The 15,498-nt window shown below is 37.8% G+C and overlaps 1 protein-coding gene across 4 annotated transcripts in view; it reads left to right on the top strand.

Annotated features, from left to right (window-relative positions):
- DOP1B (DOP1 leucine zipper like protein B) overlaps positions 1 to 15,498 on the top strand; it is an 86,317-nt gene that overhangs the window by 52,893 nt on the left and 17,926 nt on the right. For 3 of the 4 annotated variants that reach the window (XM_042457449.1, XM_042457447.1, XM_042457445.1), the window contains exons 18-26: positions 249 to 439; positions 2,674 to 4,300; positions 6,011 to 6,122; positions 6,864 to 7,049; positions 9,301 to 9,426; positions 11,720 to 11,854; positions 12,584 to 12,639; positions 14,508 to 14,612; positions 14,699 to 14,765. In XM_042457449.1, the coding sequence (XP_042313383.1) occupies positions 249 to 439; positions 2,674 to 4,300; positions 6,011 to 6,122; positions 6,864 to 7,049; positions 9,301 to 9,426; positions 11,720 to 11,854; positions 12,584 to 12,639; positions 14,508 to 14,612; positions 14,699 to 14,765 (2,605 nt within the window). The remainder of the gene's footprint in view (positions 1 to 248; positions 440 to 2,673; positions 4,301 to 6,010; positions 6,123 to 6,863; positions 7,050 to 9,300; positions 9,427 to 11,719; positions 11,855 to 12,583; positions 12,640 to 14,507; positions 14,613 to 14,698; positions 14,766 to 15,498) is intronic. The other variant, XM_042457448.1, reaches the window with a different exon arrangement.

Here is a 15,498-nt window from a genome sequence, read left to right on the forward strand (position 1 = left end):
GGTCATGGGGCAGTCCTGGGAGGAAAGAGTGGGAATGAATGGGGTTTGAGCACACAAAAAATGGGGTTTAGTTGCTCTATGCTTTTAATATACTGTAAAACCAAAATTGCTTTAGTCCTAACATTACCATGCTGTGAACAACTTTAGTTTTATGAATAAAGCTTTCTGCTTTCACGATGGGGCTTGGATTTCTGAATTAAGGCCACCCAGACAAGCATAACAAGCATTAATATAATTTCTCCATGCAGGTCCCTCTTTGTTGTACTGGACAGTCTTAATTGTTCAGATGGCGCAATTGGTGCTGCAGCACAGGGCTGGTTGATACGAGCCTTGTCACTTAATGATGTTGCACGGATTCTTGAGCCTGTACTTCTGCTTCTGCTTCATCCCAGGACACAGCGTACCTCAATCCACTGCATCAAACAGAAGAACTCAGCAGGTAATTGTATTTAGGATGAGCTTTCCTGGATCAGACCCATTCAGATTCATCTGATAAACATATGGGTCATTACCATTCCCTGCAATAGTTTGCCCTGCCTCCAGCCCATAAAAAGTGGCATTTCATGGCATTCTTTTTTTGTTCTTTAAGCATTGTGACTAATAGCAGATTAGCAGATCTATTTTTCTATTAATGTGTCTAATTCCCTTTTCAAGTCATCTAAACTGGTGGCTATCATCACATTTTGTGGCAGTGAATTCTGCAAGTTAAAAATAAACTGTGTAGATTATATGTTACTTTATCTGTCCAGAACTTATTACCTTTAATTTTGTAACCCAAACTCTAGTTTTATGGGAGAAAAGTTACATCCTACATTACACTCATAATTGTATAAACATTTAAAATGTTCTGTCCCCACCCCCCGAATTCCAGTGTCTCCCTTTCCCAAATAACAGTTCAAAATGTTTTAGCCTCACCTGTGCCATTTTTTGTTTTTCTTTTCTTGTCCCAAGTACCCCTTTTAAAAAGTGGTTTGACTGCAGTTGAATACAGTTTTAAAATGGGACAATATCAAGAGATTTATGTAAAGCAATTATGATATCAAAAGGTTTAGTCTTAGTTTCTCTCTTCATATACCCTAAGCCTAAAATTTACCTCTTTTACTACCACATATGATATAATAATGTCCAAAAGCAAAGTTTCATGTGCATTCTTAAATTGAAATCTTACCTACGAGATATTGATACTGTCTGTTCATATTGGGTTCCTTGAAAGGAAAATAAACCAACATACAAATAGCTGTTCTCATCTTGAAATCATTCAACCATGTCCTTAATATTTATATAAATTCTGATGGGCATACATGTGACAACCAACAGAAAAGGACCTACAATCAGTACTCTCACAAACAGTGGTCTGTTTGGTTTGACAGAACTCCAATTCCTGACCTGTTCCAGCAGTTCAAGTCATTCTGATTCAAGTAGCTGTATTCACTCTGTTTGATTCATGCTGGAGCCTTTCTCTCAGAAACCGGTCTTTGTCCTCCCTACCTTCCACTGGTATTTTAAGTGTATTTTAAACAAGGCTTAACTATTAAGCTCAGGAAAAAAATAAATAGGAGTTCAGTGAAGCTGTTGATCCTGAGATCAAAGGAAGGAAATTTGAAAAGATGATCTAAAGACAAACTCTTATTTCAAAACATAAGACATACCTATTGTTGGAAAATGTTAACTACAGAGGGGAAACAATTTCCTCTCTTTGTTTGCATTAAATATAGTAACTTGTTTATAAAAGTATTAAAGTAATAATTTGCAATAAATGAAAATAGCATATTGCATATCACAGCTGCTCTAATTCATTTTGGAAGAAAGGAGTTAAAATTAAATAGCCCACTATATCACTATTGCATCAATTGGTTTTGGGGCTTTTTTTTTTTTTAAGATAGTGATTTTGACTTCTAACCTAAAGGTTCAAAACAGGTAATAATGTAAAAACATAAGCCAATAATGTGGCTATACTATAACCAACTATTAAAAATGTGTAATCAGTTTTACTTATTCATTTATGTATTTTATTTATATCTCATCTTTCCCCTAGCACAGGACTCAAGGTGTCTTACAAATTGAAAATAACAGTTAAAATAAGGCATTAGTATGAAAAGTTTTTTAAACAAATAACTGTTAAAAACAAAAAGTAAAAACTGTTTTCATCACATTTAAAACACACTGAAACAGATACAAGCACAACAATACCCATTAAAAGCTTCTTCAAATCAAGAGCCAAAGGCCTGCTTAAATAAAAAGGCCTTTGCCTTTCAGCAGAAAGAGAACCAAGAGAGACCGACCAAGTCTCCTGTGGGATGGAATTCAGCAACCTGGGAGCAGCTACTGAGAAGGCTGTCTTCCAAGGCCTCACCAAACATGCCTGTGGTAGTAGTGGAACTGGGGGAAAGCACATTCCTCTCGATCTTCAAACTTGGGCAGCCTCAGCTAGAGGAGCACAGTCTTTCAGACAGACTGAACCCAAACCATGTCAAGTCTTTTTGTTTTCCTACAATATCTACGTGTAGGCAGATGCTCGGAATAGATTTTATAGTTGAATGTTACAAAGCTCACTCACTCACATGGTCCAGATTTTTCAGTGTTCAAATAGGTAGGAAGGGATACAGTGATTGCCTGAGAATTTCTTCATTACTGATAAAGTAATAGGTTTTTTAAAATGATTTTCCCCCCCAGAAGACATGAATCTCTGGTATAAGAAGAAAAAAGCATCTTTCCTGGAGTCCTTGGGAGCCTCTGGATTACATGAAAGCAGTTCTGAGGAAAGTTTGCCATTGAGCCAATTTACCACTGTGGACAGGGAAGCAATATGGGCAGAAGTTGAAAACGACCCTGAGAAATATCTGCTAAAAAATGAATTGTCTGTAAATAATCCTTCTCAGCATGCAGAATCTCTACAAGAGAAGGGTGAAGAGGATAATAGTGAACATACAGAGTCTGCTGATACCAGCACTGGGCCCATTGACAGTGATAATACATCGTCCTTTTCTCCTTCTCTGGACCAGCAAGACATGAGCAGTGAGGAGAACCATAGTGCCTCAATCAATGATAAAGAAATCTTGAAACAAGTTAGTTCATCCAATGTTTATCCCCCTGACAGTTCCAGATCCAGTACCATGCTGAACCTGGTGCGTGCAGATTCTGAAAAAACGCAAGCATCAGAATCTCTCTCAAGTGATGAGGAGGTGGATGTAGAGCTCCAAGCCCTTACCACATCTAGGTTGTTAAAGCAGCAGAAGGAAAAACAGGAGATAGTTGAGGCTTTGTTTAAGCACGTTCTCTTATACCTGCAGCCATATGATTCCAAAAGAGTCCTATATGCTTTTTCTGTCCTTGAGGCTGTGCTCAAAACAAACCCTAGAGAGTTTATTGAAGCTGTAGCCACTACTAGCATGGACACCAGCTCCACAGCTCATCTGAACCTCATCTACAATCTTCTATCTCGCCATCAGGAAGCCCTTGTGGGACAAAGCTTCTATGGAAAGCTTCAGACTCAGTCACCAACTGTATGTCCTCATTCCTTATTAATAGAGTTACTGACCTATCTCTGTCTGAGTTTCCTGCGCTCTTATTATCCTTCTTACTTAAAGGTGACTCACAAAGATGTGCTTGGCAATAGGGATGTCCAAGTTAAAAGTGTTGAGGTCTTGATCAGGATGATGACACAACTGGCAACAATGGCTAAATCAACAGAGGGCAAGAACATAGAATTTATTCGCAACTTGCTTGGAAGATGCAAAATTCAGGAGTTTGTCCTTCTTTCTCTATCTGCTTCTATGTATGTTAGTCAGAAATGCTATGAACATATTATGGCCAATAAGACTAATGGTTTAAGTGATCACTGTGTCCTTGAAGAAAGCCTCATAAATTTTGGTCGTGATCAGATTTGGAGTGAGCACCCTTTACAGATTGAGCTCCTTAAACTTCTGCAAGTATTGATAGTCTTGGAGCATCACCTTGGGCAAACGCAGGAGGAACTTGAAAACCAGCCAGGTCTATCGAAGGAATGGCAAAGAGCTCTTAACTTTCAGGAGGCAATTAGTGCTGTGCAGTATGTACATCCACACCCTATAACATCTCAAGGATTATTTGTCTCTGCTGTTGTCCGAGGATTACAACCAGAGTATGGTTATGGCATGCATCCAGCTTGGGTGGGCTTGGTTGCATATTCCTTGCCCTACTTTGGAAAGTCTTTAGGGTGGACAGTGGCACCATTTATTGTTCAGATATGCAAGAACCTGGATGAACTTGTCAAACAATATGAACATGAAACTCAAAAGATGCCATCCAAAGGGTCTGCAAGGTAAGGAAATACCAGTTAATAGTGTGGGTTTTCTTTTTGGTTTTTTATTTTATTTTGCTCATTATGTTTTCAGTCAGTTGACATATTCCTCATGTTTTATTAGAAAACCATAAATGGGAATGAGTAAATTTCCCTCTGGGGGATGGATGACACCATCGTGTAGCCATTCCATGATATCACCAGGTGCCTGTAAAAGTACTTGGTGGAATCTCCATGCCTGGCGCTGTGTCTGAGGAACTTGTTTCCCTCTGAATGTCTCTTCTGCACACAGGGAAAAGGAAGGAAGGCCAGGGTACTGTCAGCCATCACTTGGAGGCACTGGCCAAGTGCTGAAGTCAGAGCTTAGCAGACTCCTTCAAATGACCTCAGGTTTTATGGAAGAGGGAAGGGCTTGTTGAGGAAATCTCTGAGATTGGAATGGATCATTAGAGCCATAGGCTAAGGTTTCTCTCACACACACCCTATTTAAAGTATTCTAAATTTTATTGTGGAGCTAGAATACCTAAGAACATGGAACTGCCTTTATGGCCTGTTACAGATTGCCAAAATAAAGCTGCTTCAGGTCTCTTTCTTTGGCGGGATTCTGTTTAAATGATGCATGGGTCCTAAGAGTCCGGAGGTCGCGCCAAAGCCACACTCCATTCCTAAGCACTGGAGTGTAGCTTTGGTGCAGCTTCCGGATTCTTAGGACGCATGCATCATTTAAACAGCATACCTCCAAAGAGACCTGAAGCAGCTTTATTTTGGCAGTCTGTAACAGGCCTATGTCAGCATATTGTTTGGCAAGCCCATTAATTTGCACTATGTTGTGCAACTGGTTAATTAGTGACTCAGGCAGAAGATGTCAGAGGCTGAAACTGAAACTTTCTGGGAAAGTGGTTTTCACATTTGTGTTCATAGATATTGTTAGACTTCTGCCTCTTAAAAGCAATGTGGCTAGTAGCCAGGTATACTGTACTGGGAATGACAATCCAGCAATAGCATATGGGCCTCAAGTATGAAAACCACTATTCTGCATGCAAAGTTTTTTCACTGAACTATAGTCGCTCCCCTGAACCAAATGTTTCCTGTCATCGGGTGCTAGAGTCAGGGCTTCTCATTCAGCTTCCTTTCTGCACTGGAAAGGGAAGCCACTACATAGTTTTTATCAAGGAGGATAGTAGTTTCATTGCTCTGTATTTTTTTTAGCAGACCACTTTCTTCCTCTTCTTCTCTTCACCTGTTTTCTCCTTACACTATCTTTTCCTCCCTCTCACTTGATGAAGATCACTTACCCACTGCTCCCTTCAGTTTCTTTTAATTTTAAGAATTAGCCATCAGAAGAAGGGTCTCTGAAAGTAGCAACAGAACGTTAGCTGAGTAAAGGCAAATGATTAGAGAGTAGGTGCCTTCAGAGAATCTGAGAGCCATTTCCCACAACTGCCAGACCTTCTGCAGGTCACATCAGCTACTTCTGGAAAAGCTAGTGGGACATATTTTGTTTTGGGAGGAATTATATCGGTAGAGTCTTGTGGTTGTACAGTTATCCTGTTTTAGCCAAAACTGCAATGGGATTTCCCTAGCGAATGGGAAATGAGCTGAGAGTGGGCATGCACAGTGTGGGTGTGCTGGGTGATTCCACTTCTATTGCTAAGAACAGGTTGTGGCTAGTGGAGCCCTCTAAATTCTGCATGAAATAAATGACTCAATTTTTCCTTTTCTTCCCTAAAGCATGCATTGTAGAAGGGAGAACATTACACCAGATTATCCTCTAACTCTTTTGGAGGGTCTAACAACTATTGGTCATTTTTGTCTTTTGGATCAACCAAATCAGACCAAAAAGGTAACCATCCTGTTCTTAATTTCAACAGAAAATATCAAATACATGTTTTTGACAATTTTCAAATAAAATGACGTGTATGTGAACATGAAGTGTTAGAATCATGTGGTCCTTAGGAAAAGATGGCATAGCATCTCAGGACAAGATAACAAAGGTTTAGTGGATTTCCTTGGCTGTGGACACATCGGGTTTCTACCATACTTCAAAAACTAATTCTTTGATATTTGGAAGGCAGGAGAGTTAACAATGCATTTAGCTTGAACAATGTTAATGAAATGTGTAATATTTTGAGAAGGCAAATGTAGTCAAATAGTTTACAAAAGCTTTCAAGCTTGTACAGGAGTTCCAGTTAAAATATAAAATGAAGGATATGGAACAATTTATCCAAGCTGGGAAAAAATGATTGCCAACATGTCTCATTTTATGCTTTACTTTTAAGTCCAATTGCAAAGCCAAGACCTCTGTCAGAATGGGGTTCAGCAAAATTAGAGTTCTGATATAGGAACAGTGGTATAGAAATTGTTCATAGCCCTGTTTCTGCATAAGTAGAACTTACATAAAGTTCTGTATTTTTAGATATATGTTAAATTAGGTTCTGATAATGTATTGTGGAGAACAGATTTATTAACTTTTTTGATAATATCTGATTTAGAATTTTGAATATGGTAACTCTTTTTTCTGAATATGTATAATGTGGAGATTGTGTGTGTGTGTGTGTGTGTATAATTTTATTGGTTTTTCTAGTCACCTCTGAGTGCTGACCCAACAAGCCTAAGAAATGCCAGGAATGCCCTTCTGGAAGAACTTCCCCGCATCATTAATACCATGTCTCTCGTCTGGAATGTCATAAAAAAGGAAGAATCTCAAAAAAGACCAGCTGACTTCCTTGGAACAAAAGGCTCTTCTTCAGTTTACTTTAAGGCTACCAAAGTATGAATCCCTTCAGTACACTTGGATGGTCTATTAGCAAGGCATTTTTTAAAGTCATATTTGTATGTCAAGTGGGCACCCAGGCCTATTCATCATCCGAGTGGAGATGAATAAATATATACAATTTAATTGGTGAAGCATGTGGCTCCCACCCGTTTCAGTACCTTCTTCATATTTATACAAACCCAAGATACATATAATTTCCGAGTACAAATCTTTTGTGATCTCAGTTCAGTTGTGTTTTATGCCAATTTTTGATAAGAGTTCTAGACATTTTTATTCTTTTGAATTCAACTATTTTCTGGTGGGTGAGTAGGATAATAAAAATCTGTAAATGTATTTGGAGCTCTGAATGTCAAGATTGTATATAAAGGAGAAGCTTCCACTCATAAATGTTTTGAATGGGAGAATGAACAACATATTTAACAATATCTTTAAAAATGCACTAGCTATATAGGCATGGTGGTCTACTGCTGGAATAATCTTAAAGGTTTCTAATTTTATTGCTGAAAATATTTGTGTTAATATTGAACAGGGAAATATATAAGTGTTTTCTGTTGGTCAGTTGGAACAGATTACATTTCTAAATAAAGTAATGCAAATAGAGGGTTGCTTTGCAATTTGGAGAAATAATATCCCCATTCTTTCATGTTTTTCACTCCAATGCTGCTTTTGCATACTACATACACTCCAACATTTCACACATGAAAATCAGGATATGTGTGGCCAAGCAACATCAGTGTGGTACAGATGACAATAAGGAGGAACAAATAAGCTAGGAGAGTCTGCAGCAGTTTGCTTTTGACTGAGCTTACTGAGAAGGAAAAGATTCTATCCTTTCTTTGCCTTTACCCCACTGAATTGAGTAGAAATAATTTTGCACTTTCAGCTCAGTTTTCAGCAACTGAAGTAAGCTGAGGATGAAGGGAGGAAACAGGAAGAGGAGAGAGGGATATTGGGGCATTTTAAAAGCAACTAAAATGAAATGACTCAGAGACTGCCCCTACCAAATTGGGACTGTCTGAGAGTATGCTCTTCTGGGGGGGGGGGGGGGGGCTTAGATAGTTATCACTAAATGCATGAAGTTATCACAAGGTTTGGCTTCTCTAGATTTTGTTCATTGGCTAAAAAGCCTGCTTGTTGTCTTGTTAAATGGTTCAGAAGCATGTCATATTTACTTTTACACTTTATTTCTCTGCTAGATTTCTTCTGTTTGTGAGAACACCAGTTGAAAAAAACAATTTCCTGTATTAAAAATGTTGGGCTATATAGCCAGTAGTTTGTTCCAACTAACGTAGACCCACTGAATCATCAGGACTTGTTAAATCAACTTTATGTAAGCCCTATTAATTCTCTGGGCCTAAAGTAGGTGGGCTTAACAAAGAGATTTAGCCTTTTACTTTACCAGTACTATTTATCCAAATGTACAGTTAATACAAAATCCAATTTTGCATAATCTTTGCCTGTGTTGCCCCAGAATATGCAGTGCACTCCCTTCAGAGATGAAACCTGTTACCACTTTCACCACTTTTAGGGTGCACCATTTTAGGAAGGGTGCACAGATACATCTCTTCAAATTGGCCTTTTAAACTGTTTAGGTGTTTGAAATAATATTCATCGTTTGGGTATGGATTCTGTTTTCATTTGCATTAATTTGTTTTAAATAGTGTTTGCTAACTGACTACTATGGGAAAGTGAGATAAAAGCATAATGAATACATTTTAAAGTCTGGTAAAATGAAGCTATCAACAGCATCAAATCCTCCCATACGTAATGAACCAGAACCTGCAAATGTGGTAGATTACTTTTACCACAGGTCTGTAAAATAGTTGTTTCAAGAATCCTATTGATTAACTAGCAAGATTTGTAATTAGACCTTGATCCAATGAACCATATTGTAGCAAAGCATATTTTGTATGCTTGCCCTGTGCATTCAGTTACTGCAACAGTTTCAGAAGCAGGCTCTAATTTGCAACATAAAGAAAGTGCTATTTGAAAAAATGTATCCACATTACCATAGTGTGTGCAGCTCTTTTTGTGGAAATTAGGCTCACGGGGGATTACAGACAAGGATTTCTTAATGAAAGCATAAAAGATTTGATTGAAAACAAAATATTATAGTTTATTCCATTTTATCAGGATGCCTAACAGCTGATGCAGGGAATCCTATTGGAAACTATTTTGCCGCTGGGAAAACACATTTCCTCAGATCCATTCTAAAAGAAACATTTAATCTTGTTTTATTTTACAGACGTTAAAGAATAAAATTCTAGAGTTCTTGAATCCACTCACTGGACAGCTTGGAATGCAGCTTATAGCTTCAGTAGCAGCAGTGTGGAACAGCAAAAAATCGCATAAGCATCAAAGCAAAACAAAGGTAAAAAGAAAAAATGAAAAATGTACCCTTCCGAGGCTGATGATTTGTTGTCAACCAAACATGAATGGGCACTGTGCAAAGAAACTGTTTGGTGGGCTGTTCTCTATGCTCCATCTGGAGCACCAAATTCTCATTAGCTGGGCCATAGCTATAATAGTAAGAGGCATTTCACATATAATAATCTGCATTTGACTTTTATTTTTCTTGACATTCAGTTAAATGCCCTAAAGCATTAAAATAGCTTTTAACAGTTCAGGAGCTTTTAAAAAATAAATTTCTAGGGTTTTTCAAAATATCCTTAGACAAAGGCAAGAGACAGAAAACTTTGTTAATGCTTATCCATTTAACCCAATGTAAATTAAGTATTTTAATGCAAAGAGATCTTGTAATACCTTTGACAATAACCAGGACCTAGAAGATCCCTAGGGCTCCCAGTAGCCTTAAGAAATTGTCATCTGCCTTTTAACCTGTTAATTAGTTTGGTTTTTTTAGGAGACAGAACAAAATGTAAAAGTGAGTTTCTCCTTCAGTAGTTTCTCTCCATTGTCAGTTTTCTTTGTTATGTGCTGTCAAGTCACTTGAATGAAAGACCTCCAAAACATCCTGTTGTTCAGCCTTCCTCAGGTCTTGGAAACTCAAGGCTGTGGCTTCTTTTATTGAGTTGTTGTTGATGATGTCTGCAGTCAAATTGTTTCTGACTTAAGGTGACCCTAAGGCAAACCTGTCACAGAGTTTTCTTGACAAGTTCCTTCAAAGTGATTTCCCATTGCCATCCTCTGAGGCTGAGAGAGTGTGACTTGCCCAAGGTCACCCACTGCTCTCCAGAGTCATAGTCCATAGTTGAGTTAATCCACCTGTAACGTGGCCTTCCTCTTATTCTATTTCTCCCTCTCTCTTTCTCTACTCCTTCCTCCCCTTTTTCCTACTCCTGCTCTATTTCATTTCTAGCTGATTATCTCTGTATTAGTAGAACTAAAATTGCCTTGAATTGTATTAATAAATTTATTTTAATGAACAGCAATTTCTTCACTTGTTGTTACTGCTGCCTTGGCTTAAACAAAGAGGGATTAAGTCCTGATCTTTTATCTTCCTTTCCTGCTTGCTTTTCCTTCCTCTGTCAGCCACCTATCCCAAAACTGACCATAAGTCAGATAACATTTGTCTGCTCCAGTCAGGGTTAATTAAGTGACTGCCTTCTGTTGTAAAGAAAAAGATCTGACCAGACTGAATCTCTCCACTGCTCACATCTGTTCTTTGATGAAGGAAGACATGCCACAACCATCCTTTTCACTTTTAGATTAGTTTAGAAAGGATCAGGCTATTGCTATCCAAGGATGTATTTCTTTAATAAGTGTTCCTCCTGTTGAACCTATATTTCTGCTTGCAATTTGGTTCTTTCAAACATACCATCCTAAAATGGGCAGCTCTGCTGTGAATGGATTAAAGCCTGTCACAGGCCTTTCATTCCAATTATAATCTCTCACGATCCATCCCCTCTAAAAATAATTGCCTTTTTAAAAGAGCACTTTATGTTTCTTAACTCATAACCTACTCATTTCAAATGAGTCTCCTCTGATCAACCAAAAATTTACCAAGAATTTCAGAATAAAGAGACTTGGGTGATGTTGCTAAATTTTCTCTGGAGAACACTCAAGTCACCCTAACACTTGTCAGTATGTTCACTTGAGGACTTTTCATATACCAAGTTTACTTTCCATATTGCTCAGAAATAGTCTTACAAAAATTTTAAGAATAAGCTTTCATCCGATTATTTATTGATACAAGCAACTATGTATGGTTTCTCTGTATACTCTTTGGACATCATTGAATAACTCAGTAGGTCTCAGGATGCTGAAGGGCACAAGGGTTGCACAAAGGGGGCATGAGACTTGGAGGCTCTGATCCCTCATCTTCCTTTTCCCAAACGTTTTTTATGTGTAAAATTTACACATGTGTTGTGTTAAATATTGAATTTACTTAAATAGAACTGTTCTAATTGGAACAATGATATTTCCTTATAAAATATAAATATTAAAATATTAATCTACATGAATGTGCAAATGAAAATATACACGCTAAACAATTATTTTTATTCATATGCTGTGTACATGAATGGGGGTAACATCTGCATGTAGATGTAAAGGGGTCACAGGGGTAAAAAGTATGAGTACCACTGTGTTAACTTTTCTGGGTATGCTTGCAGCACTGGACAAAGAAAGAATATTCCAGAATATGTGTATTATAGTTCAGTATGAGGAGGTGATCTTTTTCCTAATGATTTTTTGTGTTTCAGATTCCTCCTGTAGCTAGTACATCTCAGCTTGTAGTCCTTGATCTTGTTTGTGCTCTTAATACTCTGAAGACTGATACTATATTGCAACTAGTAAAAGAAGTTGTCAAGAAGCCATCCCAGATCAAAGGGGAAGAGGTAACAGTTCATTTTATTGAATCTTTTTAAAAAACTCAAAATACAAGAGTTGTAGTTGCTGGTCATCTTTTTATATATCTAGGTTTAGGAAAGGTTTGCTTAATGTATCCAAAAGATCCTTGTTGCCATCCTTTTCTATCCTAGTATTTTGTTAGTTTATTTTTGTCTTTTTAAACCATTTTTCAAGGCAGAACAGCCCAGCTCACAGAACTAACATAAAAACAGGTTCAAAGTATAAAATACTGTATAAGGAAATGGAAGCCAAATCAACAGCATAAAACACAAATTCAGACAAGCAGCCTGCAAAAGATAGTAAAAAATAAGTAGCTGCACTTTTTAATTCAGGTTGAAAGTGTTGGAGAGAAGACAAAAAACATAGATAGGAATAAAACAAGAACTCTAGATTTTTTTCCCTTTTTATCACTGTTAAGTGAGTATATGCAATATGCAGAGTTGAGTGTTGTATGGTCAGTTTGCCAAGATAATAAACTAGAGGATGGATGGACTCTTTTTGGTGAAGTCTCCTGGGAAGTAAACAACAACAACAACAACAAAACTTTTTTCTCTAAGTGAAATTCCTAATTAGAAGCAAGTTACTGCCAAGTAAACATATTTAGGATTTAGCGTGAATCCTTGTAATACTGAATTAATCAGTTGTCTCTGTGTGTTTATTTTATTATTAGATAAATGGGTTATACCTATGTATGTTTCTTCTTACATTTTTTGCAGAAGGCTACCCTAGTGGATATCCCAGTGCTCCAGTTCTGCTATGCCTTCATACAAAGGTAAATGGTCTTCTGGTATTCAGAGGCATTAGTAGGGGTGTGCAGGGACTGTAGCAAGTGACACTTCAGAGGAGGAGTGAACACCCAGTGGGGCAGTTGGTCCCATCTGACCCAAGACACCCCCCAGCTGCCTCCCTTCACCAACCAGGGTGCCCAGAATGGGCTGTCAAACAGCACAGCAGCACAGCACCACCTCCACGGCAGAGGCAGCCTGGCTCAGGGATGTAGCTGGAAAGTGTGCCAGTCCAGCAGCCTGGGGAGTGACAGCATGCACTAGGGTGACACCAACCATAGTGATGCCACTGTCTTTATTTCTTATGAAAAGTAACATTTGGGCACAGTACTCTTCTAGAGATCTTGTGTATACCTGACATGTACTTCAAGACTATAGAGCAACTTTGATATAAAGTAGACAGGTGCTAAACAATTAATATCAACAGTCTCATGTTCTTTGTTGTTACATATGATACGATACCATGAGCCCTACAGCAGAACATCATCCTGTTAATTACTTTTAAAGACATGTTCCATAAAAGGTTATAATTCCATTCTATATCTGTTTGGAGCCCTGTCAGTTGTAATACTTCTGAATATGGACTGTCTTACTTTTATAAAGTGTGTGACAGGCACACTGTTGATAGAGAGTAAAGCACTTCGCCTTGCCTTGTCTAAAACATTGTACTTCTCCATTTTTATAGAAGCCATACTTTACTTTTTCTGTGTGACAAGAGAGTCATAGTCCTTCTTGTGTGCAATTGTTTCCTTGTTTTTTTATTATATTTATACTAAAATAGACTTTGTATAGCCATTGTTTTTAATTCCTTTCCTGCAATTTATGAATAAATAGGATTCTATCGATTTTGTAGCTACATTTTCACTGACTGTGAGTTCATTGTCAGGCACAATTCAAAGCACCAGTTATATCCTAAAGGGTCATTCTTCAGTGTAAGCCTGCCTGTATTTTGAGATCCTCTGCAGAAGGCTCATCTCTGTCCCATCACCATCACATGTGAGAACATGGGAGAGGGCCTTCTTAGTGGCTGCTCCCAGGCTTTGGAACTCCTTTCTGAGAGAGGTTAGACTGGCACCCTCCTTTGAAGACTGCTCAAATGGACTGGGTCTTGCAGAATTGTACTGTACTGTCTGCTTTTGTTTTTATTGTTCTTAAATATTTATTAAATAGCTTTTAAATATAAATATAAATGTTATAACTGCTTTAATTTAACCTAGTTTAATTATATTTTTATCTTTTATTCTTACTAATGTTTTTATTTACACATCTTGGGAATAAGGTGTGACATTATCATCATCATCATCCCCCTATCTGGAGGATGTCAGTTCCAGGCCCTCTCTGCAGATGGGAAAAATGTAGAAGCTCAAGTCCCATATTATCCAATGGATGGCAACATGCACATGCCTGCCTCGGTACGCCTGTGTGCATCCGGTGCCCTTGGATAACATGGGTTGTCATGATCTTAGGATGCTGAAATCCACAGATGGGAAACCCACCAGTACTAAGGGCCCACTATTATTAGGTCACTCAGTGTACAGACAACATTACTTCCCTAAATACATTTGTAAGGACAATATTAAAAGTGAGCACAATATTATTTCTCTAAATACATTTGTTTACTAGACTTCATTGTTCCCCATTTTATTATAAAGGCTCAAAGTAAGTTTACAATATAGTCGTCCCCTAAAGAGTTCAATGCAAACTTAACCAAATTTGTTTAAACTGCCCTGTAGCAACAACAAATAAGAAGCTTCAGTGGAATAGCCTTGCCAGTAAACCTTTATCTGGTATTTCTGGAGAGTGTCACTTCAGTCTTTCCAACAGAAAACATGACTTTTTTTTTTAATCCCCATAGTCTTTCTGCCTCAGCCTTGCAAGAAAACTTCCAGTCATTGTTAGGAGTGTTGAAGGAATCTGTGCAACTGAATTTGGCACCACCTGGATATTTTTTGCTTCTTAGGTATGGCAACAAAAATTCCTTGAATACATTTATGCAGTAATAAATATAATTAATCATTTTGCTAAGTTGGCTTTATTCCTCAATAGTACCCTGAATGATTTTGTGACCAGAACGCCAAACCAAGAAAATAAGAAGGATCAGAAAGACCTGCAGGTACCCTATGACTTCTGTTCATATGTTTATGTAACTTAATAATGTATGGCAGATCAGCCTTTGATAGGCTTCAGTCAGCTATGTTATTGTACTGGGGGATAAACTCACAAGGCAGTTACAGGCATTGCTGTCTTCCGCTTGTAGCCCTGCCATATTTTCTTATCATAGCAAATTCCATTAGCTGTTGTTATTACCTGTTGTTGCTACAAGATGCTTGTGATTTACAATGATTGATTGGCAGCACTAGGAACTGCTCATATGAAAATACCACAAGTTTGTGGATTGGCTTAAGCTGTATCAGAGAAAACAGTGATTTAACTGAAATTGTCGTCTTAGCTGCATACCCTTCCCGTACAGGGGTCAGACTAAATGACCTGTGAGATGTTCTCTGTTATATGTTTCCAAACAAGCAGAACAGAGCTAGAATCATTCACCTAATAAGATAATCAAGATGTATTAAATTGTGAAAACTGTATCATTATTTTATAGATCATAAGAGAAAGCCTTGATTTGTTACTGCAGCCATAAGGACTATAAAGTGTCTTTAAAAAATGAAAAAAGAAAACTTCAAAAAACAGTAGATCACTCTCTAAAAGTCTTGCAAAAAGCTGCACATTATTTGCACAGGTCACATTTCCCATACTTAAATCATTAGGCAGACTGAGGCAGTTATCTCAGGCACCCTGAAAGGTCAGGAAATTCTTATTTATTTGTTTATTTATTTTAGTTATAG

Source organism: Sceloporus undulatus, chromosome 3 (assembly GCF_019175285.1).
Source record: "Sceloporus undulatus isolate JIND9_A2432 ecotype Alabama chromosome 3, SceUnd_v1.1, whole genome shotgun sequence".
Classification (NCBI taxonomy): Eukaryota; Metazoa; Chordata; class Lepidosauria; order Squamata; family Phrynosomatidae; genus Sceloporus; species Sceloporus undulatus.